The sequence below is a fragment of the Nomascus leucogenys genome, unplaced genomic scaffold (assembly GCF_006542625.1).
Source record: "Nomascus leucogenys isolate Asia unplaced genomic scaffold, Asia_NLE_v1 Super-Scaffold_258, whole genome shotgun sequence".
Classification (NCBI taxonomy): Eukaryota; Metazoa; Chordata; class Mammalia; order Primates; family Hylobatidae; genus Nomascus; species Nomascus leucogenys.
In genome coordinates, this window is record NW_022095769.1 from 4,162,615 (window position 1) to 4,187,748 (window position 25,134).

The 25,134-nt window shown below is 44.8% G+C and overlaps 1 protein-coding gene and 1 pseudogene across 1 annotated transcript; both read right to left on the reverse strand.

The window, feature by feature from the left end:
- Positions 1-5,536: 5,536 nt before the first annotated feature.
- Positions 5,537-20,702, reverse strand: LOC115833564 (leucine-rich repeat-containing protein 37A2-like). The gene is given in 11 exon segments (XM_030807959.1): positions 5,537-5,975; positions 6,198-6,368; positions 6,477-6,567; positions 6,714-6,791; positions 7,548-7,569; positions 17,504-17,535; positions 17,984-18,223; positions 18,226-18,501; positions 18,504-18,807; positions 20,019-20,332; positions 20,660-20,702. Coding segments are annotated over 11 exon segments (2,010 nt in total).
- A 384-nt stretch (positions 20,703-21,086) lies between these two features.
- Positions 21,087-21,560, reverse strand: LOC115833565 (annotated as a pseudogene).
- Between the last annotated feature and the right edge of the window lie 3,574 nt (positions 21,561-25,134).

The following is a 25,134-nucleotide window of genomic DNA, read 5'->3' on the forward strand; positions in this document are numbered from 1 at the left end:
ATTTCAGAAAAAAGTATTTGACAAGATTCAACACCAACTCATAATAAAATTCAGATAAAATAGGTATAGGGGGCCAGGTGCAGTGGCTCACACCTGTAATCCCAGCACTTTGGGAGACCAAGGCGGGTGGATCACGAGGTCAGGAGTTCAAGACCAGCCTGGCCAAGATGGTGAAACCCTGCTCTACTAAAACTACAAAAGTTAGCCAGGCACGGCCGGGCGCAGTGGCTCATGCCTGTAATCCCAGCACTTTGGGAGGCTGAGGCAGGCAGATCGTGAGGTCAGGAGATCGAGACCATCCTGGCTAACACAGTGAAACCCCGTCTCTACTGAAAATACAAAAAAAAAATTAGCCGGGCTTGGTGGGGGGTGCCTGTAGTCTCAGCTACTCAGGAGGCTGAGGCAGGAGAATGGTGTGAACCCAGGAGGCGGAGCTTGCAGTGAGCCAAGATTGCGCCACTGCACTCCAGCCTGGGCTACAGAGTGAGACTCTGTCTCAAAAAAAAAAAAAAAAAAAAAAAAGCCAGGCACAGTGGCAGGCACCTGTAATCCCAGCTACTCGGGAGGCTGAGGCAGTAGAATTGCTTGAACCTGGGTGGCAGAAGTTGCTGTGAGCTGAGATTGTGCCACTGCACTCTAGCCTGGGCGACAGACCAAGACTTCATCTCAAAGAAAAAAAAAGTATGAAAGGTATATGGGGAGAATTTCCTCAATTTGATTAAAAAAAAAAAAAAACGCCAAAAAATTAGTTAACATTATAAAGTGCTGGGATTACAGGCATGAGCCACTGCACCCAGCAGTCTTTTGTTTTTGAGACAGAGTCTCAGTCTGCTGCCAGGATGGAACGCAGCAGCGCTGGAATGCTGAAGGGGGCCTGCCCCTCCACACCTGTGGGTATTTCTCGCAAGGTGGAGATGAGAGACTGAGAAAAGAAATAAGACACAGAGAAAGTATAGAGGAATAAAAGTGGGCCCAGTGGACCGGCGCTAAGCAAGCAAGGGCCTGCATGGGCACTGGTCTCTGAGTTCCCTCAGTATTTATTGATCACTATCTCTACCATCTCGGCGAGGGGGATGTGGCAGGACTATAGGGTAATCATGGGTAAGGGTCAGCAGGAAAACGTGAGCAAAAGACTGTGTCATAATAAGTTTAAGGAAAGGTGCTGTGCCTTGATGTGCACATAGGCCAGATTTACGTTTGGCTTCACACAAGCATCTCAGTGCAGTAAAGAGGAGCACTGCCGCCAGCATGTCTCACCTCCATCCATAAGGTGGTTTTCTCCTATCTCAGTAAATAGAATGTATGATCGGGTTTTACACTGAAACATTCCATTCCCAGGGATGAGCAGGAGACAGATGCCTTCCTCTCAACTGCAAAGAGGCCTTCCTTTTTCACTAATCATCCTCAGCACAGACCCTTTATGGGTGTCGGGCTGGGGGACGATCAGGTCTTTCCCTTCCCATGAGGCCATATCTCAGGCTGTCTCGGGGGAAACCTTGGACAATACCCAGGCTTTCTTGGGCAGAGGTCCCTGTGGCCTTCCGCAGTGCATTGTGTCTCTGGGTACTCAAGACTGGAGAATGGTGATGACTTTTACCAAGCACACTGCCTGCAGACAGATTTTTACCAAGGCACATCCTGCACAGCCCTAAATCCATTAAACCTTGAGTCAATATAGCACATGTTTCCGCAAGCACAGGGTTGAGGCTAGGGTTACAGATTAACAGCATCTCAAGGCTTTCGGGGGACCTGCCCCGATAATCACGTAGGTTCTTTTCTATTTTTCCTAAGCATCGGCCGGCTTGAGAAATAAAGGGACAGAGTACAAAAGAGAAATTTTAAAGCTGGGTGTCCGGGGGAGACATCACACGTTGGTAGGATCCATGATGACCGACAAGCCACAAAAACCAGCATTTTTATTAGGGATTTTCAAAAGGGGAGGGAGTGTGCGAATAGGTGTGGGTGACAGACATCAAGTACTTAACAGGGTAATAGAATATCACAAGGCAAGTGGAGGCAGGGCGAGATCACAGGACCACAGGACCGAGGCAAAATTAAAATTGCTAATGAAGTTTAGGGCACTATTGTCATTGATAACATCTTATCAGGAGACAGGGTTTTGAGATCAACCAGTCTGACCAAAATTTATTAGGTGGGAATTTCCTCTTCCTAATAAGCCTGGGAGCGCTATGGGAGACTGGAGTATATTTCATCTCTGCAGTTTCAACCATAAGAGACAGGTGCACCTGGGGGGACTGTTTATAAGCCTATACCTCCAGGCACGTATTCTCTTCCTCAGGGACGTTCCATGCTGAGAAAAAGAATTCAGCGATATTTCTCCCATTGCTTTTGAAAGAAGAGAAATAGGCTTTATTCTGCCCAGCTCACCAGCGGTCAGAGTTGAAGGTTATCTCTCTTGTTTCCTAAACATTGCTGTTATCTTGTTCTTTTTTCAAGGTGCTCAGATTTCATATTGTTTAAACACACATGTTCTACAATTTGTGCAGTTACTGCAATTATTACAGGGTCCTGAGACGACATACATCCTCCTCGATTGACAGGATTAAGAGATTAAAGACAGGTTGGTTGGGCGCGGTGGCTCATGCCTGTAATCCCAGCACTTTTGGAGGCCAAGGCGGGTGGATCACGAGGTCAGGAGATCGAGACCATCCTGGCGAACACGGTGAAACCCCATCTCTGCTAAAAATACAAAAAATTAGCTGGGCATGGTGGCGGGCGCTTGTAGTCCCAGCTACTCAGGAGGCTGAGGCAGGAGAATGGCCTGAACCCGGGAGGTGGAGCTTGCAGTGAGCCGAGATTGTGCCACTGCACTCCAGCCTGGGCGACAGAGTGAGACTCCCTCTCAAAAAAAACAACAAAAAAAAAATAAAAACACAAACAAAAAATAAAGACAGGCATAGGAAATCACAAGGGTATTGATTGGGGAAATGATAAGTGTCCTTGAAATCTTTACAATTTATGTTTAGAGATTGCAGTAAAGACAAGCATAAGAAATTACAAAAGTATTAATTTGGGGAACTAATAAATGTCCATAAAATCTTCACAATCCACGTTCTTCTGTCATGGCTTCAGCCGGTCCCTCCATTTGGGGTCCCTGACTTCCCACAACACAAGGCAGCAGAATTTTTCTTGGTACCGATCAAAATAGAGTTTCTTATGTCTTCCTCTTTCTACATAGACACGGTAACAGTCTGATCTCTATTTCTTTCCCCCACAGAATGCAGTGGCATGATCATGGCTCACTGCAACCTTGACCTCCGTGGGCTCAGGTGATCCTCCTATCTCAGCCTTCGGGTGCATGCCACTACCCTCAGCTAATTTTTTGTAGATATGGGGTTTCGCCATGTTGCCCAGGTTGGTTTCAAACTCCTGAGCTCAACTGATTTCTTCAGCCTCCCAAAGTGCTAGGATTACAGGCATGAGTCACCATGGCCAGTCCTTGAATGGTTTTAAAGTGTTATTCTTATCTGAATATTTGTTTTAAACAATAGTATTTAAACTTACAGGAAAGGCTAAATATAAACCTCTGCATGTTAACCCTATATACATTTTCTATGCTGTCACTTACATTTTTGAATGTACTGCTTTAAACTTCAAAACAAGCAGTCTCTCCCAGGTCTCCCATCACCTTCTGAAATCCTAACTTATATTAACTAATATAAAGCTACAAATTATGTTAGTTGGGTGGCTAGGAACAAAGAATGTGCCATAAAAATAAGGCAAATGTGAATGTGTACATCAGTTTGCTAAGTTTTTTGCCACTGTTCAGCCTCTTAAATTGTGGTAGCAGCTATTGTTCACATTGATTTGTATATATCTGTAGTACAAGGAAGCATTTCTAAAGGACCTTGCTCATTGTTTTGCACAAAATAGCCACTTAATATTTGTTGAATGAATTGCTGGCACTATCTCTGGTATTTTTTTATTTATTTATGTATTTATTTTTGATACAGAGTCTCATTCTGTCGCCCAGGCTGAAGTGCAGTGGCATGATCTTGGCTCACTGCCACCTCCCGGGTTCAAGCGATTCTCATGCCTCAGCTTCCCTAGTAGCTGGGACTACAGGCATGCCCCATCATGCCTGGCTAATTTATATATATATATATATATTTTTTTTTTTTTTAGCAGAGATGGGGTTTCACCAAGTTGGCCAGGCTGGTCTTGAACTCCTGACCTCAAATGATCCGCCCGCCTTGGCCTCCCAAAGTGTTGGGATTACAGGGGTGAGCCACCCTGCCCAGCCTATCTGTGGTATTTTTAGTGTGATGTCTAGAACTTCATATACTTTTTTGGATTACTTTAATTGTAAGGCTGTATCCAAACTGATGAAATGCTCTCAGAGGTAACTATCTGGAGAAGTGACTTAACTGATGCATTAAAAGAAATGACTGGCATGGAATAAGGATTAAAATATATTAATCCAAAACATTTAAAATTGCATTAATGTTTTAACAGCCTAAAGCAAAACTAATAAATCACATAAAAAAATCTCCCACGCTGTTGTTCTTAGTAGTTTACATTGTGCTACACTTTTGCATGCATATGCATGCAACTTCTATTCTGTTTTTAAACTTTGCATTATATATACATTCTTCCATATTATATGATCTTCATAAAACTTGTCAGTTAAATGGCTGCATAAAAAAGCACGCGGTTCAGGGACCATTATGCTGTTCCCTCATTCCTTTTGTTATTAATGGAATATAGCAAAGAACATCTTCTGTACTATTATTTATTTGTCAAGAATAGGGCCAGGCACAGTGGCTCAGGTCTGTAATCCCAGCACTTTGGGAGGCCGAGGCGGGCGGATCTCTTGAGGTCAGGAGTTCCTGACCAGCCTGGGCAACATGGCGAAACCTAAATGTCTCTACTAAACATGTCTCTACTAAAAATATAAAAATTAATGGGGCGTGGTGGTGCACACCTGTGGTCCCAGCTACTCCAGAGGCTCAGGTGAGAGTATCACCAGAGCCCAGGAAGTTGAGGCTGCAGTGAGCTGTGATCGCACTACTGCACTCCAGCCTGGGCAACAGAGGGAGACCCTGTGAAAAAAAAAAAAAAAAAAAAAAATTCCCAGGAGTACAGTTACAAGGTCAAAGGATAAGGTACACATTTAAAAACAAATTTTCTATCTTTCTTCTCCTGAGATAACAAAATACAGCAGGGTATGAATAACTCTTCATACATTACTCTCCAAGGTTGTTAATCCCTATCCTTGGCTGCACCTGAAAAGAGCAGGAGCTGGCAGGTAACCCGATCTCCTCCACCAGGTGAGTCCCCGATGGAGGTGTCAGCTACAAGACCAGGAGCAGAGCGATCCTCGGGCTTTGCTGGAACCATTGGCGTGGGAATGCTGTCTCTTCCCTCGCCCAAGAGACGCCAAATTCCCAGCGGGCAGCGGACTCGGTTCTAACCTTCCTCGCCCCAGCCTCTAGGAGCGCTCTGCACGCAGTAGGCGTCTAATAAATGCAATCGGCCCTGCTTAGACAAAAGCTCTCCTTAAGTGGACCGGACACTAAGCCCCTCCAGGTGCCAGCGTTGTCGCCCCCGCCGCCACTTTGCTCCCTGCCCGCTCCCTCCCCGCGTTCCGCGTGGGACCCTCAGCGGCACCGCACCCACTCCCTAACGGCCGGTGCCCGCCCGGGGCACCGTGGGTACCCTGCGCGCGCCCGCTGGCCCCGCCCGGCCCGGCCCCAACGGCCCCAACTCCTGTCTCCTCCCAGCCCCCCGGAGCCGAGCAGTGGCGGCAGCAGCCCCAAGTCCCGGTTCCCTCAGACAAAAGGGCGGGTGGAGGAGGAGTAGCCGAGCCCAGAGTCCTGCTCCGGCGCCGCCGAGCACCGCCCGCCTCAGCCGACCAGCCCCGTTGGCTACTGGGCCTAGCTGAGACGAGAGGAGGGAAAGGCCGCGGAGGCGGCGGGGGCGCAAGCGGCCGGCTACCGCCTAGTTGTGCTGCCCTGAGCAAGAAAGGAGAAGTGGGAGGAGCGGGGAGCTCGGTGTCCTGCGTCCTCCGCGGCTCAGGGCGACGACGCTCGCCACATCCGGGACCCTCCGGCCGTGGCGGTCGCAGCTCGGGCCTCAGCCCCTGCCGTTGTGGTGACTCCGCCGCGCCTCGCCGTCGCCCCTGTCCCCGTCCCGCCGGCCGCCCCGCCACCCCCGCCGCCAGGAACATGTCCAACCCGGGAAGCCGGAGGAACGGGCCAGTCAAACTGCGCCTGACAAGTGAGGGGGAGCGCCGGGCCGGGCTGGGCAGCCGCAGGGTGGGCGAGCTGGCGGGGGGGTACCTGTTGACTTGGGAAGGGCCAGGATCGCGATCAATGGTGAGTTGGCGGTCGGAGGAGTAGGAAGGCCTAGTTCAGGGAGAGTAATTGGAAAACCACTCCTCCGGTTTGGACATTCTTTAAAAAGCCGAGGATGACTTGGGGAGGGAGGCTGGTCTTTTGCGGAGCGGAGGATACACAGGTTCGCATTGCAGGCAGATTTCAGGCCGGAAAGTCTTGGTCAAGGAGCCCGACGCTGCCTCCCGGGGCTCGGGGAGCAGCCCCTGGGCTACCGCCCAGGTGGGCTCGTGAAGGGGATGAAGAGCTCCCGTGGCGAGGATTATTGAATCCGGTTGCTGACTGCGCGCAGTAAACACTCCTTAATAACGGGAGGGTGTGCGTGTGTGTTCCCGGGTTGTTACCTTGCACACCCACTTATGCCCGCGTGCAAAACCTTTACTCCCCGCCTCCGGTCACCGCTGCCGGGGCCGCACACCTTAAGCTCACGTCTCTCTGAGGAGAGGAGACTGAGGTTGACTTTTCCCGTGTGCCTGTCTGATCCGACGGCTCGGGCTCATTGTGCACTGTGTTTTGGAAGTGTCTGATTGTAGGGTGGCATGTTTGGGGTTGTACCTTGTAGGCCGCAGAACTTGTGTCGCTTCTAACTCCAGACCTGCTTTAAAAACACACTTTTGGGGGGGTAGGGGGTACTTTTCTAACTATGTGCTCATACAAACTTTAGAGCAAACTTTCTCTTACTCTACCCACCCTCCCCCTTCCTTTTTCTAGATGGAAAATAATGTCCGGAGGGGTTGCTAGATAGAAGACTACACTTACAAAGTGTTTATGATTCCAGGTGCATGAAATCTTTAACATTACAGGTACATTTTTTGCTTACAGTGCCATCTTTGGTATTCTTACATGGACACGTCACCCCCATTTTAGGAAAACTTGTATTTGGTTTGAAAAGGAATTGAAATCGACGTTATCCTACCTTCACCACTTACCCCTGATAAATTGTCCACGTTTATATTCGGATGAGTGGTGAGAAAGGTAATTTTCCGTAGAAGATTAGTGTGTGCGTGCACGTGTACGAATGAACTGTAATTATGTTTGCCCATACTAGACTTTGAGATTTATTTGGGCTAATTTTGTAGTTGAATGCCTGTGTGTCACATCCCAGTACAGCTAGATGAAAACTTGCAGTGAATTTGGTATTTGACAATTTAGCTTGAATGTATGTTGGCTGCAATTTAAATAATATATTACCTTCATGACAGTTTTGCTTTCCCTAGGGAAAAATGCAGGGAATCATTAACGGAGTGGTTCTTAATGGAAAACCTGGATTGGAGGATACGTGTATTTCCCCCCACTCCCCCCCATTCAATGTCCTTATATTGGGAGAAGTCAATGGAAACCTTTTGAGGGGATCTTTGTTGCTTTAGAGTTTATCTGTTGCTATCTGGAATCAGTGATCGTCGAAAGAACATGCGATCCCAGGTGTGCAGAAAGTATCAGAAATAAGCTGTTTTCATTTACTTCCCTCTAGGCTATGTAGAGAAAATGAGGGAAAAAATAGGGATTTTGATTTTCTGCAGATAAAATGAGTTGAGGTTTTTAGTATGACTCAGTAGATTTTAAAGTGTTTATCTGTGGTTTCCGTACTGCCTATGATACATTATAAAAATTTATAAGTAAAGTTTGTTAAGAGGAAAGATTATGCTTATATTTTAGGGGAAGAGGGAATATTGAACTACATTTGTAGAGTGATTTTGTTTCAGGTTTTTCTGAGGATTTTTTAAATACCCTGTGTCCACTTAATAGGAAAAACAGTTTGAGGTACTCTGAGTTTCTTACAACTGTTTGTCTCTGAATAGTTTTCTCTTAAAATTTGACAAGTGTTAAAAACATTGTCCTTCCTCCTTTGGTTACAGTGGAGTCTTCTGTTTTGCCAGGAAAGTGAACATTTTTTTTTCATTTTTGTTCATCATTTACAAATTAGATGGTATATATTTTAGCAAATAGATCTCAAGAGCTGGATTTAATTAGCAGCTTTTTAGGACATAAACATTAAAGGGTTAGATGGAAAAGATTGTTTTGACTGACTGGATAAATGACAGGGCTGTGTTTGATGTGCGTCCAGGAATTGGTCTGGAGCTGGTGCCCAACTTCTCAGTCCGTCTTGAGAAGCCAAATAAAATATTTAACCTAGCCCTCATTTTGTTTAAAAAAAAAAAAAAAAAGTTGATTCTTTGTAAAGACCTAGAAATGTTTGGCATACCTTTAGACTAAGTGTTTAACAGTTCATTTAGATCTGGGTTCCCTATTAGAGGAAAAAAAATCACTTAAAAAAAGACAGATCCCACAGTGAATTTGTATTTGGTTTGCAATACACTTGGGCTATAAGATGTTTTAAAATTATTGTTCTTTGCTTTAAGTTAGTACCATATCAGTATTTTAAATTTATAGAGTACCTTTGATTTCAAGATGCTGTATAAATTTTAGTTACTTGGTAATAACCTTATTGCGGAATTGCCCTTTTACTGAACGGTATAAACATTTCCTGCATGGTGACACACACACACACACACACACACACACACACACACACACAGTCTCACACACTCATACACTGTCTTTCTGAAGAAGAGGAAATATTTGAACCATGAGATCTCTGCCAACAATTGATATTAGACCTTTTCACATATTATTCTTAAAGCCAGAATCAGTGAATTGTTTGGTATTTGTCAATGCTAATAAGGTGGGACTAATTTAATCATTTGATCTCAAATTTTAGATTCCTCAGGCAATTGGGGGTTAGAACCCAATTTCATCCATCAAGCTACTTCTGTTCTTTGTGACACATTAACATATGATCGTTAAAATGGGCTGTATGGTAACACTATCAACTTCAATTAATATTTCTAGAACAAATTGATTATAAAATATATAATTTCTATATCATTATACCTATAGGACTGTCAGATACAGGCTTTTCTTACAATGACTTGGATAGAAAAATATTCTTTACAGTAAAACTTTAGGGTAAAATTTTTAGACCATTATTGTTTTTGAAAACCAAAGGCTGCAAAAAGCAGTTTAGTGTAATTTCTAATATTTTAAATTCTTAGGTATGGAGAAGTAGAATAAGATTACTCCTTCAGAACATTTATTTCAGACCTTTTTATAAATTTAATGTTTTTGTATGCTGCTTCTCATATTACTAATTTCAAAGCCCTTGGCAATAAGGAGGTTAACCTTGTCTATAATGTAAGGAAATTTAACTTTAAAAATTTCCCTTTAGATATGCTAGCGTCTTAATCTTGTTTCACTACATATTTTATTGATTCAAGGCCTTAAAAATTATAGCTTTATTCTATTACACAGGTTTTTAAGTATGCCTATACACCATAATGACATTATTTATTTATTTATTTATTTATTTATTTATTTATTTATTTGAGATGGAATTTCGCTCTTGGCTGGAGTGCAATGGTGCGATCTCAGCTCACTGCAACCTGTGCCTCACGGGTTCAAGTGATTCTCCTGTCTCAGCCTCCTGAGTTGCTGGGACTACATGCGCATGGCGCCATGCCCGGCTAATTTTTTGTATTTTTAGTAGAGATGGGTTTCACTGTGTTAGCCAGGATGGTCTCTATCTCCTGACCTCGTGATCCGCCAGCCTCCCAAAATGCTGGGATTACAGGCGTGAGCCACCACGCCCAGCCAAGAAAGTTTTTTAAATGCAAAGTTCTCTAGCCACTTTGTATTTACCGCTAGATGTCTCACTAACTTCAGGAAATCTGATAGCTTTTGACCACATTAGAGTAACTTGGCTCTCAATTAAATCTTTGTAGAATAATATAATCAGGTTAAATTCAAACCTATTTTTTAAATTAAGATATTGAACTTGTATTTTTGATTATTGTGTTATTTAACAGAAAGGAAACATAAAAGGCTGTGACTTTCCTACTTAATTAAGGATCTGGGAGCCACATTTTGTATGGAAAAAGTTTTTCTTTTATTTTTTTATTTCAGTAGGTTTTGAGGGAACAGATGGTATTTGATTACATGAATAAGCACTTTAGTGGTGATTTCTGAGATTTTGGTGGACGCATCACCCAAGCAGTGTACACAGTACCCAGTGTGTAGTCTTTTATCCCTCACTACCCCCACCCTTTCCCCCAGTCCCTGTAGTCCAGTGTATCATTCTTATGCCTTTGCATCCTCATAGCCTAGCTCCCACATGTGACTGAGAAAATACGATGTTAGGTTTTTCATTCTTGAGTTACTTCACTTAGAATAATGGTCTCCGATTTTATCCAGGTTGCTGTGAATGCCATTATTTCTTTTTATGGCTGAATAGTATTCCATGGTGTGTATATATATGTGTGTGTGTGTGTGTGTGTGTGTACATACCACATTTTCTTTATCCACTCATTGACTGATAGGTATTTGGGCTGGTTCCATATTTTTGCAATTGCAAATTGTGCTGCTATAAACATGCGTGTGCAAGTATCTTTTTTGTATAATGACTTCTTTTCCTCTGGGTAGGTACCCAGTAGTGGGATTGCTGGATCAAGTGGTAGATCTACTTTTAGTTCTTTAAGGAATCTCCACACTGTTTTCCTTAGTGGTTCTACTAGTTTACATTACCACCAGCAGTGTAAAAGTGTTCCCTTTTCACTGCATCCATGCCAACATCTGTTATTTTTTTATTTTTTGACTATGGCCATTCTTGCAGGAGTGAGGTGGCATCGCATTGTAGTTCTGATTTGCATTTCCCTGATACTTAGTGATGTTGAGCATTTTTCCATAAGCTTGTTGGCCTATCTTGGTTGGCATATCTTCTTTTGAGAATTGTCTATTCATATCCTTAACCCACTTTTTGATGGAATTGTTTGTTTGGTTTTTTTTCTTGCTGATTTGTTTGCTTACTTTGTAGATTCTGGATATTAGTCCTTTGTCAGATGTTTTTCTTAATCCTTAATTTTTTTTCCCCCCGAGATACGGTCTTGCTTTGTCAACCAGAGTGGAGTGCAGTGGCATGATCATGGCTCACTGCAGCCTCAGCCTCCCAGGCTCAAGTGATCCTCCCACCTCAGCCTCCTGAGTAGCTGAGACTACAGACTTATGCCACCACCCTTGGCTAACTTTTAAATTTTTTTGTAGAGGTGGGGTCTTACTATGTTGCCCAGGCTGGTCTCAAACTCCTGGGCTCAAGTGATCCTTTCGCCTCAGCCTCCCAAAGTGCTGGGATTACAGGCATGAGCCACTGTGCCTGGCTAATTTTTAATTCTTTTTATTTTAATTTTTTAAAAAAGCAAGAAACCAGCAGAGAGACTTAATTCTTCAACTAGTTTAATAACACCCAAAGGGAAAGTATAGAAATGTGATTTTTTGTTTTTGCTTATAAACATAAATTTATATGTTTAAGTAGTAGAGTAGAAATAACAAGATAGAGTAAATCCTTCCCAGGAGGAAATACTTCATGAATTGAGGGTGGAGGTAAAAACATTCTTCCATTGAACACGTTTATAAATGGTTAGGTGTTATTGAAATACTATGCATAGCACTCAGCTTCAAGAACAATATAGTCAAACAGATTTAATACCCTAACTTACCAAGTTTCTTTGAAACATAACCCTTAAGTTTTGGTCTTCCTTTATTATTTGAAGGTGATAGATCACAGAATCCTAGAATTGGGGAACTGATACGTGATTTGTCTGTCCTTGAAACTTGGCAAATTAGTATCTTAAAAAAATTAGCATTGATACCAACATGCAAAATTTCTCCAGTCACCAACACTTAACGCTGTTTTGTTCTAGTATTTTCAGCTGTCCACAGGAAATCTACTCTATCCTAATATGTTTAACATGTGAAGTGCCATTTTTGTCTAACATTTTTAGTTCTACCTTTTAAATTTTTGTCAAAAAAATCATTTTCATTATTGCTTTGGGCCGAAAACTGTATTGTCATCTTTGATACAAGTTTCTTATTGATTTGTATTAGATCTTTCAGAATAGCTCTCTTAATTTTCATTTCCTTTCCCTTTCCATATGACTTTCCTTGTTCAGGGTCTTTTCGTTCTACTGTTGGATGATTACAACAGCTTCATATATGGTCGCCTCTAATCTTTCTTTCTCCTAGTGGCCTTGAATACCACTGATAGAAAAATATGACTGTAATTACAGCCATGCTCAAGAACTTAAATGGCTCCCTGTTATCTACCTCAATCAGTCCAAGCCCTAGTGTGTGATTTCTAAGCTTCTCTTACTGGATCATTCATATTTCCAACAGTATTTACTTTTACACCTTAGCACAAGCTCTTTGGTTAGACTCTTCAGTCTTTTAAATAACTGTATTGTCATACCCTCCTTGGCGCTCTTCCTGTTGCTAGGGAAGTCCTCCTTCTCCTGTATGTTCTTTAAAGCAGCAGTCCCCAACCTTTTCGGCACAGGGACCAGTTTTGTGCAAGACAGTTTTTCCAAGGATGTGGGGAGCAGGGGATGTGTTGGGATGAAACTGTTCCATCTCAGACCATCAGGCATTAGATTCTTGTAAGGAGCGCACAACCTAGATCCCTTGCATGCACAGTTCACAATAGGGTTCCAGCTCCTATGAGCATCTAATGCTGCCACTGATCTGACAGAAGGTGGAGCTCAGGCTGTAATGCTTGCTCTCTTGCTGCTCACCTCCTGCTGTGTGGCACAGTTGTAACAGGCCACAAACCTGTACCGGCCCATGGTCCAGGGGTTGGAGACCCCTGCTTTAAAGCTCAGATGAGTTCCCCTCTCTCCTAAAGCCCTTTCTTTACTGTTCAGATTCACGTTGTTCTCCTGATTCTCTGAGCTCTTACTTGTACTCACTGTTGAACCACGTAGTAAATGAGAGGTGAAATACAGCATAGTGGTTAAGATCATGAAGTCGAGAGCCAGACGGGTTTAGCATCTATACTTTAGACCCTGGCTCTGCCACTTACTACTGTGTGACCTCGGGCTACTTAATTGACCCCCTTGTGCCTTAGTTTCCTCATCAGTAAAATAGGGAAAATAATAATATCTACCTTAGAGGGTTATTGTAAGGATTAAGGATGAATGTAAAGTATTTAGAATAGTACCTAACATAGTGATATAAGTGTTTGCATTATAATCAGTATCACTAAGCACTTGTTTATTCTCAGATATTTTTGTTTCTGGTTTTTTTTTTTTTTTTCTGTGTATAGTATTTTTTATGTTTCCACTTAGATAGTAAGCTCTTTTAAGGCAGAGTGTTACATCTTTTGTTTCGGTCTCATTTTTCCTGGCAGTTATTCAGCAAAACCCATTTGTTAATTTGATTTCTCTGTAGCCTGTGTTCCTGTATGAAAACCTTTAATAAGCTCTCCTTTAAATGAACTACTGAGGGAGACGTTTGGAAAGAAAAAGCCATGAATGGTTATAAGAATTCACCTTCCTAGGGTCAGAGGGCTGGTAACAAGTTACAAAACCTTCCACATTATGAAGTAATCTCTAGATTTTGGTAGTTTAAACTGGGAATATTTTGAGACACAAATGAGAAAAAATAAAGTTTTGGTGTTTTATATAGAAATAACTTTTAGTCTTTTTTTAAAAAATGGACTATTCATTTATAGCTGTTAAACTTTTTTTTAAATAATGGAATAATCTTTTGTAGCAAATGGAATGTTTGTATAATCTTCTATCTCACATGTCATATTATTAATTTTAAAAAATCTTTTTTCATAGGACTTCCTGATCCATTTGCTAAGGTGACAGTTGATGGATCTGGGCAATGCCATTCTACAGATACTGTGAAGAATATGCTCGATCCAAAGTGGAATCAGCATTATGACCTGTAGGTTTACACGATTAGCTTGAAATGAAACATACAATTAATATTACTTGATATAGTCTTTGAAAAGAATCGTGGGAAATGATCTGAGTTTCATCTATGGTATAATTTGGCCTTCACAAAAGGTAAAGAAAAGCCCAGTGGGAATGTGCTTTGGTTTATAGACAGATTTTGAAAGATGAGATATCCCTAAAATGCTATGAGGAAAAAAATGAAACTGGCTCACAGTAGAGCAGTCCCCCCCACTTTTTTCAATTAAATAAAGGTATTAATTCACCACTTTAGACCAATTATAAAACCAGAAATCAGAATTTGGTTTGCACTGAATAGACATTCTTTTTGCCTTTATGTAGATGGTTTCTTTCTTTTAAATTTTATTTTAATCATAGGAGTATATGCACCTTTTTAAAAAGGCAAATGATACTATAAAGGTTTTATGGAAAACAGCAAGGTCCCTGCTCTTTTCTCATTCCTGATTCCCATCCTCAAGGAAACTGCTTTAATAACTTTGGCTGTTTATTCTGGTATTTTCATCTGTTTCTAGATATGTTCCTTATTTTATACCATCACAGTTTTCTGTTTTTAGTTTTACGTAATTTTTTTTTTTCTTTGAGACAGAGTCTTGCACTGTCACCCAGGCTGGAGTGTAGTGGCACCATCTTGGCTCACTGCAATCTCTGCCTCTTGGGTTCAAGCAAGTCTCCTGCCTCAGCCTCCTGAGTAGCTGGGAATGCAGATGCCCACCACCATGCCCAGCTAATTTTTGTATTTTTAGTAGAGACAGAATTTCACCATGTTGGCTAGGCTCGTCTCGAACCCCTGACCTCAAGTGATCTGCCTGCCTCGGCCTCCGAAAGTGCTAGGATTACAGATGTGAGCCACTGCACCCAGCCTAGTTTTAGATATTTTCGAATTTCCTACATAGAAGATAATTCAGCTTTATTTTTTATTAAAAACTCTTTTAAAATTAGAGACAGTCTCACTCTGTTGCTCAGGCTGGAGTGCAGTGGCATAATCATAGCTCACTGCAGCCTCAAACTCCTGGACTCAACTGATCCTCCCACCTCACCCTCCTGAGTAGCTGTAACTACAGGTGCATACCACCATGCCGAACTAATTTTTTTTTTTTTTTTGGTAATTTTCTGTAGAGATGGGGTCTTGCTATGTCGCCCAGTCTGGTCTTGAATTCCTAGGCTCAAGTGATTCTCCCTCCTTCGCCTCCCAAAGTATTTGGATTACAGGCATGGGGTACGATGCCCAGCCCAGTGGTTCAGCTTTTAAAATTGGCATTTGTCATCCCCATTCCCATGACACTCACAAGCCCCTTCCTTTCTTTAGTCTTCCAATATAATTATAGGAACCTTTTTGGTTAAACCATTGTTTCATGTTTACATTATTATGATTATGTAAATATCCATAGTTGGGTCACATGGGTACAAGAATTATATTTTCTTTCTTGACAGCTTTTGTTTTTTCTGAAGTTAGTAGCTACTTTTCCCTTTTGTTTAGTTTTCTATTTATCTCCTAGCTAGAAATGAGAAAATACATGTCATAATCCTCAAGCTCTCCTACAGAACTAAAGATCTTTTCTCCATATATTCAGTTCTGTCAGTATTCCATTGGCTTTGTTTCTTCTTGGAGATACCCCTCCTGGGGGTCTGTGTTCTCTTTCTTCAGTCTGGTGTGATGGTTCTCTAAGACCTTCTGTGCAGTTGTTCTGGGACTTGCCTTTAATGTTATGTTGGCAATTTCCTTTGTCTCTTCTAGGTTTAGTGACTTCCTGTTTTTTGTTTACTCTCTTGATTTGGTGAACTCTATCTTCTGTTGTTATTTTGAGAAATAATACAAAGATGGGAAGAAAGTTGAGATCTTATCAGAAAATGTATTTTGGTTTCTTTTCTGTCGGTATGGTTTGAGTACAGGCTTCTAGATGAAATAGCACTTTATCTCCAAATGTTGAATGCATTGTTCCATTATCTTCTAGATTTAGATCCATACTGTTGAGTAGCAATATAATGTAAGCCACAAATGGGAGCTCATCTGTAATTTTAAATTTCCTAGTATCCACATTAAGATAAGTAAAAAGAAAGATGACATTAAGCATAATAAACTGGGCATGGTGGCTTGCACCTGTAATCCAGCTACTCGGGAGGCTGAGGTGGGAGGATAACTTGAGGCCAGGAGTTTGTGACCACACTGGGCAACATAGCGAGACCCATAATATAATATAGTTATATTATGCATAATAAGCATAATATATTTTATTTAATTCAATATATCAAACATATTTTCAACATGACAGTATAAAAATATTGAGCTACTTACATGTTTATGTATATATACATATTTACTATGTCTTTGAAAAATCAGTGGTTTTCTCATTTTATGTTAAGAAAAAATCAGTGGTTTCTTTTGCAGCTTGCCTCAATGTGGACTAGCCACATTTGAAGTACTCAAAGGTCCCATGTGGTTGGTGGATACCATTTTGGACAGTGTAGGTTCAGAGTATTGCTGATGGCATCCTGATTTTGATCTGTCATGACTGTTGTTTTCTACTGGAAGTTTCTTTATTCCTCTGTCACTTGTTATTTTCCTTTAAAAAAATTGTAGCCCCCCTAGTGGGTATGAAGTTGTACCTCGTCATGGTTTGGAAGTGCATTTCCCTCATGACTTATGATGTTGAACATCTTTGCATGTGTTTATTATGTTTTATCTTATGGTTAATATTAATTGGCTTCCTTCCTTCCTTCCCCCTCAAAAAGAATTTTTCTCTTTTCTTCCCTCTGTTGCCCAGGCTGGAGTGTACTCGGCTCGCTGCAAACTCCCTGCCTCTGGCTCCCATGATTCCCCTGCCTTGGCCTGCGAGCTGCCTGGGATTGCGGCCACGCGCCACCACCCCTGCCTGGTTTTTTGCCCTTTGGCTGGAAGCGGGGTTTCGCCATGCTGGCCAGGCTGGTCTCCAGCTCCTGACCTCGAGTGGTCTGCCCGCCTCGGCCTCCCGAGGTGCTGGGACTGCAGACGGAGTCTCGCTCACTCGGTGCTCGGTGTTGCCCGGGCTGGAGTGCGGTGGCGTGGTCTTGGCTCGCTGCAGCCTCCGCCTCCCAGCCGCCTGCCTTGGCCTCCCAGGGTGCTAGGATTGCAGCCTCTGCCTGGCCACCGCCCCATCTGGGAGGTGGGGAGCGTCTCTGTCTGTCCGCCCATCGTCTGGGAGGTGAGGAGCGCCTCTGCCCGCCTGCCCTGTCTGGGAAGTGAGGAGTGCCTCTGCCTGGCCGCCCCATCTGGGAAGTGAGGAGTGCCTCTGCCTGGCCGGGCAAGCCCCCCAGGTCTGGAGGCTGAGCTGAGGTTTCCTCCGTGGTTGGAGACAGTTTAACCTCTGTAGTAGGCTCTGTAGTTATGCTAAGCTCCGCCTCTGCCCGGCCGCCACCCCGACTGGGAAGTGAGGAGCGTCTCTGCCTGGCCGCCCATCATCTGGGATGAAGTGAGGAGCGCCTCTGCCTGGCCGCCCCGTCTGGGAAGTGAGGAGCGCCTCTGCCCGGCCGCCCCATCTGGGAAGCAGTGAGCGTCTCTGCCCAGCCGCCCTGTCTGGGAAGTGAGGAGCGTCTCTGCCCGGCCGCCCCGTATGGGAAGTGAGGAGCGCCTCTGCCCGGCCACCCCGTCTGGGATGTGAAGGGCGCCCCTGCCCAGCCACCACCCCATCTGGGAAGTGAGGAGTGCCTCTGCCCGGCTGCCCCGTCTGGGAAGAAGTGAGGAGCGCCTCTGCCCGCCTGCCCTGTCTGGGAAGTGAGGAGTGCCTCTGCCTGGCCGCCCCATCTGGGAAGTGAGGAGCGCCTCTGCCTGGCCGGGCAAGCCCCCCAGGTCTGGAGGCTGAGCTGAGGTTTCCTCCGTGGTTGGAGACAGTTTAACCTCTGTAGTAGGCTCTGTAGTTATGCTAAGCTCCAGGTCCAGAGGTTGAACTGTGGCTTCAGTCAGGTGTGAATACTGAGACTGACCCTTGTCTGAAGGTGGAAGTGTCACCTCAGGGTGTTCTGGAGAAAGAGCTGTAGTCATCAGGGCTGTAGAAGGTTCAACCTCTGTTGTGGATTCTGGAGTGATTTTAATCCTAGATCCAAAGGTTGAACTGTAGCTTCGGTCAGGTGTGAATGCTGAGTCTGAACCTGGTCTGGATGTGGAAGTGTCACCTTAAGATGATTTGGAGGAACTATAGTCCTCTTCAGGGGCGTAGAATGTTCAACCTCCATAGTGGGTTCTGGAGTGATGGTAAGTCCCAGGTCCAAAGGTTGAACTGTAATGCTGGCTGACATTGGATGCTGAGCTTGATCCTGACCTGGTGTTGAAATTGTTACCTCTTGATATACTTCAAGTTCGAGTACAACTTAGGAGGCTGAGTTGGGGTCTCCTGCATGGTTGGAGAAAGTTCAACCTCTGTCGTGGATTCTGGAATGATGGTAAGTCCCAGGTCCAAAGGTTGAACAGTGACACTGGGCAATGTTGAATGCTGAGCTGGATCCTGGCCTGGTGTTGGGACTGTCACCTCATAATGAGCTGGAGGTTGAGCAGCAAATTCCTTAGGTGGCTCTGGAAGCTGAACTGGGACCATTTGCTGCCTTGAAGGTTCTACCTCCTTAGGGGACTCTGGAGCCTGAACTGTGGCCTCCTGCTGGGTCAAAGAAGGTTCTGCCTCCATAGGGGGCTCTGGAATCTGAGCTGGAACCTCCTGCTGAGTTACAGGTGGTTCTACCCCCTGAGGGAACTCTGGAGGCAAAGATGGGGCCATCTGCTGGGTTGGAGAGGGTTCTATCACCATAGCGGGGTCTGAAGACTGAGCAGGGACCGCCTGCTGGACTGGAGAGGACTCTACCTCTTTAGGTGGCTTTAAAAGCCGAGTTGGGGCCTGCTGTAGGACTGGAGATGGTTTGACCTTCTCAGGTGGCTCTGATGGCTGAGCTGGTATCTCCCACTGTGGTGGAGGACTGACCTCTTCAGTGGACTTCCGAGGATGACCTGAGGCTTCCTGCTGGGTTGCAGATGGTTCAACCTCCTTAGGGGGCACTAGTGGCTCAGCTGGGAACCCTTGCTGGACTGGAGAAGGTTCTGCCTCCTTAGGGGGATCTAGAGTCTGAGCTGTGACCTCTTGGTGGACTGGAGATTCAGTCTTTTCAGGAGAATGCAGAGGTGGGGTAGGGAGATCAGGCTGGGCTAGAGAAAAGTCAGCCTGTTCAGTGGGAATAGGAGGGTTGTCCTGTTGGACTGGAGAAGGTTCTTCCCCCATAGTGACTGCTGTAGGTTTGGTAAGCTCCCTATCTAGATCTAGATATGACACATCTAGAGGTGAACCTATTGCTTTATCATTCAGTGAACTTCCAAAGTCTGAGGAGAGCTGAGTTGGAGGCTGAGTTGTGGGCTCTTTATGGACTGGAGGAAGTTCATAATTTTCAGGTCTACTTGGCTGCTGAATTATAATGTCTTGCTGGTCTTTCAAATGTTGAAACTGCTCAGGGGACATTAAGGGCTGAGCTGGGGCCTCCTGCTGGGTTAGAGAAGACTCACCCTCCTCAGCAGTCTGTGGATGCTCAGCTGCAGCCTCCTGCTGAGAGAGGTTCTCATTATTAATAGGTTCCAGAGATTGAACTGAAGTCTCCGATTGAATTGCTAAAGATCCAACTCTTCTGATCACTCTGGAGGCAGAGTTGGGCCCCCGTGCTGGATGGTGGGAGGTTCTACATTACCTGGACCTGAGAGCTGAGCTGTAGCCTCCTGGTGGACTGGAGAAGTTTCCACCTCTGCACTAGGCTCTGTTGCTATGGTGAGCTGTATGTCTGGAGGCTTAACAGAGACATTGGGAAAATCTGAATGCTGAGTCTGACGGTGACCTGGAGGTGAAACTGGGACTTCACGATGTTCTGGAGGCTGACCTGGGGCATCCTGCTGGACTGGAGAAGATTCAACCTCCCCAGAAGACTCAGAAGGCTGAGCTGGCTGCTCCTGCTCACTGGGAGAAAGTTCAGGCTCCATGGGAGGACCTGGTGGCTCAGTTGGGGCCTCCTCTTGGGTTGCAGAAGGTTCCACCTCCTCTGGAGGCTGAATTGGGGCCTCCTTCTGGGCTTGTGAAGATTCTGTCACATTTTTGGGCTCTGAAGTCATGGTGACCTCCACATCTGAAGGTTTAACTGTAATTTAGGGCATGTTATAATGAGCTATGGTACCTTTAGTTATGTCACCTTTATTAGGCTCTGATAGGTCCAGATCTGCTCCATGTTACCAGGGCAATCTTATAATCCCACCCAAGCACCCCTCCCCTCCCCTTAGTGAGGAAGGATTTGGGCTGCAGGCCGGGGTGGTCCCAGGACTCCAGTGGCCTGCTGTGGTGTGGTGGGGTGGGGTCAGGTGGGGGCGCGGCAGAGCTTCCCAAGGAAGTCACGGGACCTCGCCTTGGGATCTTCAGAAGTGCTAGTTCACTTCTGGCAGCCTGAATTCTTCCTCCTCCAAGGTGAAATCCAAGAATACTCTTCCTTCCAGGGAGAGAAACTGACCTTCAAAATGGGCACCAGTTAGGGTGGCAGGCAGGACGCACATTACAGTCATTTATTCCAAAATGTTGCCGTTTTCGCTAAACTGTTGCATGTTTGATAATTAATTCACCACCCTGTTAGGTAGGGGCTACCAGGGAATAAGCGAGGACTTCAAATTTTCTGTAGGAGGGGTGTTGGGGGTGGGCAATTCAGTCTGGGAAAGGTTTTAATCCGAGTGAAGAGCCCTTTTTTTTTTTTTTCGATCAAAGATTTTTATTGATTCTTCTGCCAAACACAACTGATTTCCATCTACAATTACTTTTTAAGGTAAGAGTCAACTGAACAAAGAGCTGGGGCTTTGGGCTCTGGAATGTGATTACACACTGAGAAATGCAGGACCTCAGGGTGGGGTCTAGTCAGGCTGGCCGCAGCAGGGCACGAACCTGCCTCACTGGGCCTTCTCCAAGAACGCTCTGCAGCACCTGACACACTGCTGGTACACCGTCTCAAAGTCAGTCATTCCCATAATAGGGATCTTTAATAATAAGTTATTTTTGTGGATCATAGCTCCCAAGTAGTTCAATTTTAGTTTTGCAGGTTTTAACTTGATTACTTTTTCTATTCAAATCTCTCAGATTGCTTTCATCCATACATAGTATATAATCAAACGTGGCAAAATCTTCTTTGGTAATCTGCTGGGCAACGTGGCTCATGGGAATGCCGTGCCTCTTCATGCAGCTCTGCCCTCGGTAGTCGGGGGGTTCCCTATCTCATACCCGGAAGTCGCCGCGCTGTCTACCCTCTAATTCTCTGAGATGTTTTGATCGGTTACAAGTTTTCTGAAAACTGCTTCTGCAATGGGTGATCGACAGATGTTACCCAGCCACACAAACAGCATGGATTTCGTAGCCTGTTCCGCCATCTTCCCGCGCGCAGAGGCGGTGAAGAGCCCTTTGCACTAGCCTGGGAGGAGGCTGAACTGTCATCCTGCCTTAACACAGCCATTACCCTAGAAGTTACAGTGCCACCCTTCAGAGATCTACCCTGTGTGCACACATGGAGAAGAGGCTTAGGTTGTTAAAGTCAGCATGTTAAATAATTTCCTGAAATGCGACTATAACTAGAACCCAGCTGACTTCCCCCACAGCCATTCTTACCTATTTTATTACTGTCTGGCACAATTATCAGCATGTAAACTCCAAGAAGGTGCTTCATCTTATCGCAGTGCCTAGCACAGGCATAGGGTGCATAGCGATGGTATTAAAATTGAAGGGGGGCTGTGCACAGTGGCTCACAATGACTCTTTAACAGCTGAAAACATACACTTTTATATTCAATAAAAACATTGCTTTTGAAAAGCAAAATAACATATCTCACAAAAACTATTAAATATTAAAGGTTTCACAGAATTCTACATGTGGTATTTAAATATATTTCTGTTATCTTCCTCAACTGATGATTGCGGGCACAATACCCATAATCAGCATCCCTAATCTGATATTAAGGTCTATTGGCAGGACATTTTTTTTTTCCTTAAAAAGCACCTCTGGCTGGGCATGGTGGCTCATGCCTGTAATCCCAGCACATTGGGAGGCCAAGGCAGGAGGATCACGAGGTCAGGAGTCAGAGACCAGCCTGCCCAACGTGGTGAAACCCCGTCTCTAATTAAAAATATAAAAAATTAGCAGGGCATGGTGAAGGGCACCTGCAATCCCAGCTACTCAGGAGGCGGAAACAGGAGAATAGCTTGAACCCAGGAGGCAGAGGTTGCAGTGAGCCAAGACCACACCACTGTACTTCTGCCTGGGTGACGAACGAAACTCGGTCTCAAAAAACAAAAACAGGGCTGGGTGCGGTGGCTCACGCCTGTAATCCCAGCACTTTGGGAGGCTGAGGCGGGTGGATCATGAGGTCAGGAGATCGAGACCATCCTGGCTAACACAGTGAAACCCCATCTCTATTAAAAATACAAAAAAATTAGCCTGGCGTGGTGGCGGGCACCTGTAGTCCCAGCTACTCGGGAGGCTGAGGCAGGAGAATGGCGTGAACCTGGGAGGCGGAGCTTGCAGTGAGCTGAGATTGCGCCACTATACTCCAGCCTGGGCGACTGAGCAAGACTTTGTCAAAAAAAAAAAAAAGAAAAGAAACCACCTCCTATGTCCTAAACAATTATAAAAGTAACTCCAAGTAATTATATGTCATTACCATGCTGTTTTAAGCACTCTGAGGTCAGAATGTGTTTTTTTGTTTTTGAGACAGATTCACTTTGGTGCCTAGGCTGGCGTGCAGTGGTGCAATCTCAGCTCACTGCAACCTCCACCTCCTGGGTTCAAGCAATTCTCATGCCTCAGCCTCCTGAGTAGCTGGGATTACAGGCACCCGCCACCACCCCCGACTGATTTTTTGTATTTTAGCAGAGACAGGGTTTCACCATATTGCCCAGGGTGGTCTCAAACTCCTGAGGCTCAGGCAATCTGCTCATCTCGGCCTCCAAAAGTGCTAGGATTACAGATATGAGTCACTGTGCCCGGCCCAGAGTGTGGTTTTAATTGGTGTTTGTATTCTCAGATCCCAGGTGTGAGCAGGCACTAAGTGTTGGTTTATCAGAAAGTAAGTTATACTTATTAAAATTATTTCAGGCCGGGCATGGCTCATGTCTGCAATCCCAGCACTTTGGGGGGCCGAGGTGGGCAGACTGCCTGAGGTCAGAAGTTTGAGACCAGCCTGGCTAACATGGTGAAACCCCATCTCTATGAAAAAAAAAATATATATATATATATATAAACTAGCCAGGCACAGTGGCACACGCCTGTAGTCCCAGCTACCTGGGAGGCTGAGGCAGGAGAATTGCTTGAACCCAGGAGGCAGGGGGTGCAGTGAGCTGAGGTTGCGCCACTGCACTCCAGCCTGGGCGACGGAGCAAGACTCTGTCTACAAAAAAAAAAATCATTTCAAATCTAAAAAGATAGTGACAAATGATTCTGGTATGTTTCCTTTCAGATATAAGAAGAAAAAAAGGTATATTTCCTTACATAATTAACAATTAGGTATAATTTGTATAGAACTTTTTCTTAGTTTCGATGCAACCTTTTACCTATTTCACTGGCTTCTGAGTATTCTGAGAAGTGCCCACACTACAGTTTACTTGCAAAACCTTTCCCCTGACACAAGCCGTTCCTTATTTTATTTATACTTTTTATTTTTTATAAGCGACAGGGTGTCACTGTGTTGCCCAGGCTGGTCTTGAACTCCTGGGCTTCAAGCAATCCACCCACCCTGGTCTCCCAAAGTGCTGGAATTACAGATGTCAGCCACTGCACCCGGCCCCATTTCTTATATCTCTTTAATCTGACCATTACTGTGACCTGCACACAATGAGGGTACATGAGTGGTCAAAGAGGACAACTTAAGCCTTCTGCCTTCTTTAAACAGGCAGATAAAGACATATGAGTGCTCTCTCAGGTCAAGGATAATGTACCTACTGGACAGATATAAAAATGACAGAACTTGGCCAGGCGCAGTGGCTCAAGCCTGTAGTCCCAGTACTTTGGGACGCTAAGGTAGGTAGATTACTTGAGCTCAGGAGTTTGAGACCAGCGTGGGTGACAGCAAAATCCCATCTCTACCAAAAAATACAAAAATTAACAGGGCATGGTGGCATGAGCCTATAGTCCCATCTATATGGAGGGCTAAGGTGGGAGGATCGCTTGAGCCTGGGAGGCGGTGGTTTCAGTGAGCTGAGATGGCACCACTGCACTCCAGCCAGGGTGACAGAGAGAGACCCTGTCTCAAAAAGTAAAATAAAAATGATAGAACACTGCAACTTGGGCCTTAAACTCAGCAGAAAGTTAACTCTATTTGTAAATGTTTTTTCTTCTTAAAAAACTGGCTGGGGGCGATGGCTCATGCCTGTAATCCCACCACTTTGGGAGGCCGAGATGGGTGGATCTCCTGAGGTCAGTAGTTTGAGACAAGCCTGGCCAACATGATGAAACCTTGTCTCTACTAAAAATACAAAAATTAGCCAGGCATGATGGTGCGTGCCTGTAATCTCAGCTACTCGGGAGGCTGAGGCAGGAGAATTGCTTGAAACCGGGAGGCGGAGGTTGTGCTGAGCCGAGACCACGCCACTGCACTGCAGCCTTGGTGCGGTGGCTCACACCTGTAATTCCCAGCACTTTGAGACGCCCAGGCGAGCGGATCACGACGTCAGGAGATCGAGACCATCCTGGCTAACACGGTGAAACCCCATCTCTACTAAAAACACAAAAAAATTAGTCTGGGCACAGTGGGTCACGCCTGTAATCTCAGCACTTTGGGAGGCCGAGGCAGGCAGATCATGAGGTCAGCAGATTGAGACTATCCTGGCTAACACGGTGAAACCCCATTTCTAATAAAAATACAAAAAAAAAAAAAAAAATTAGCCGGGCATGGTGGCCGGCACCTGTAGTCCCAGCTACTCGGGAGGCTGAGGCAGGAGATTGGCGTGAACCCAG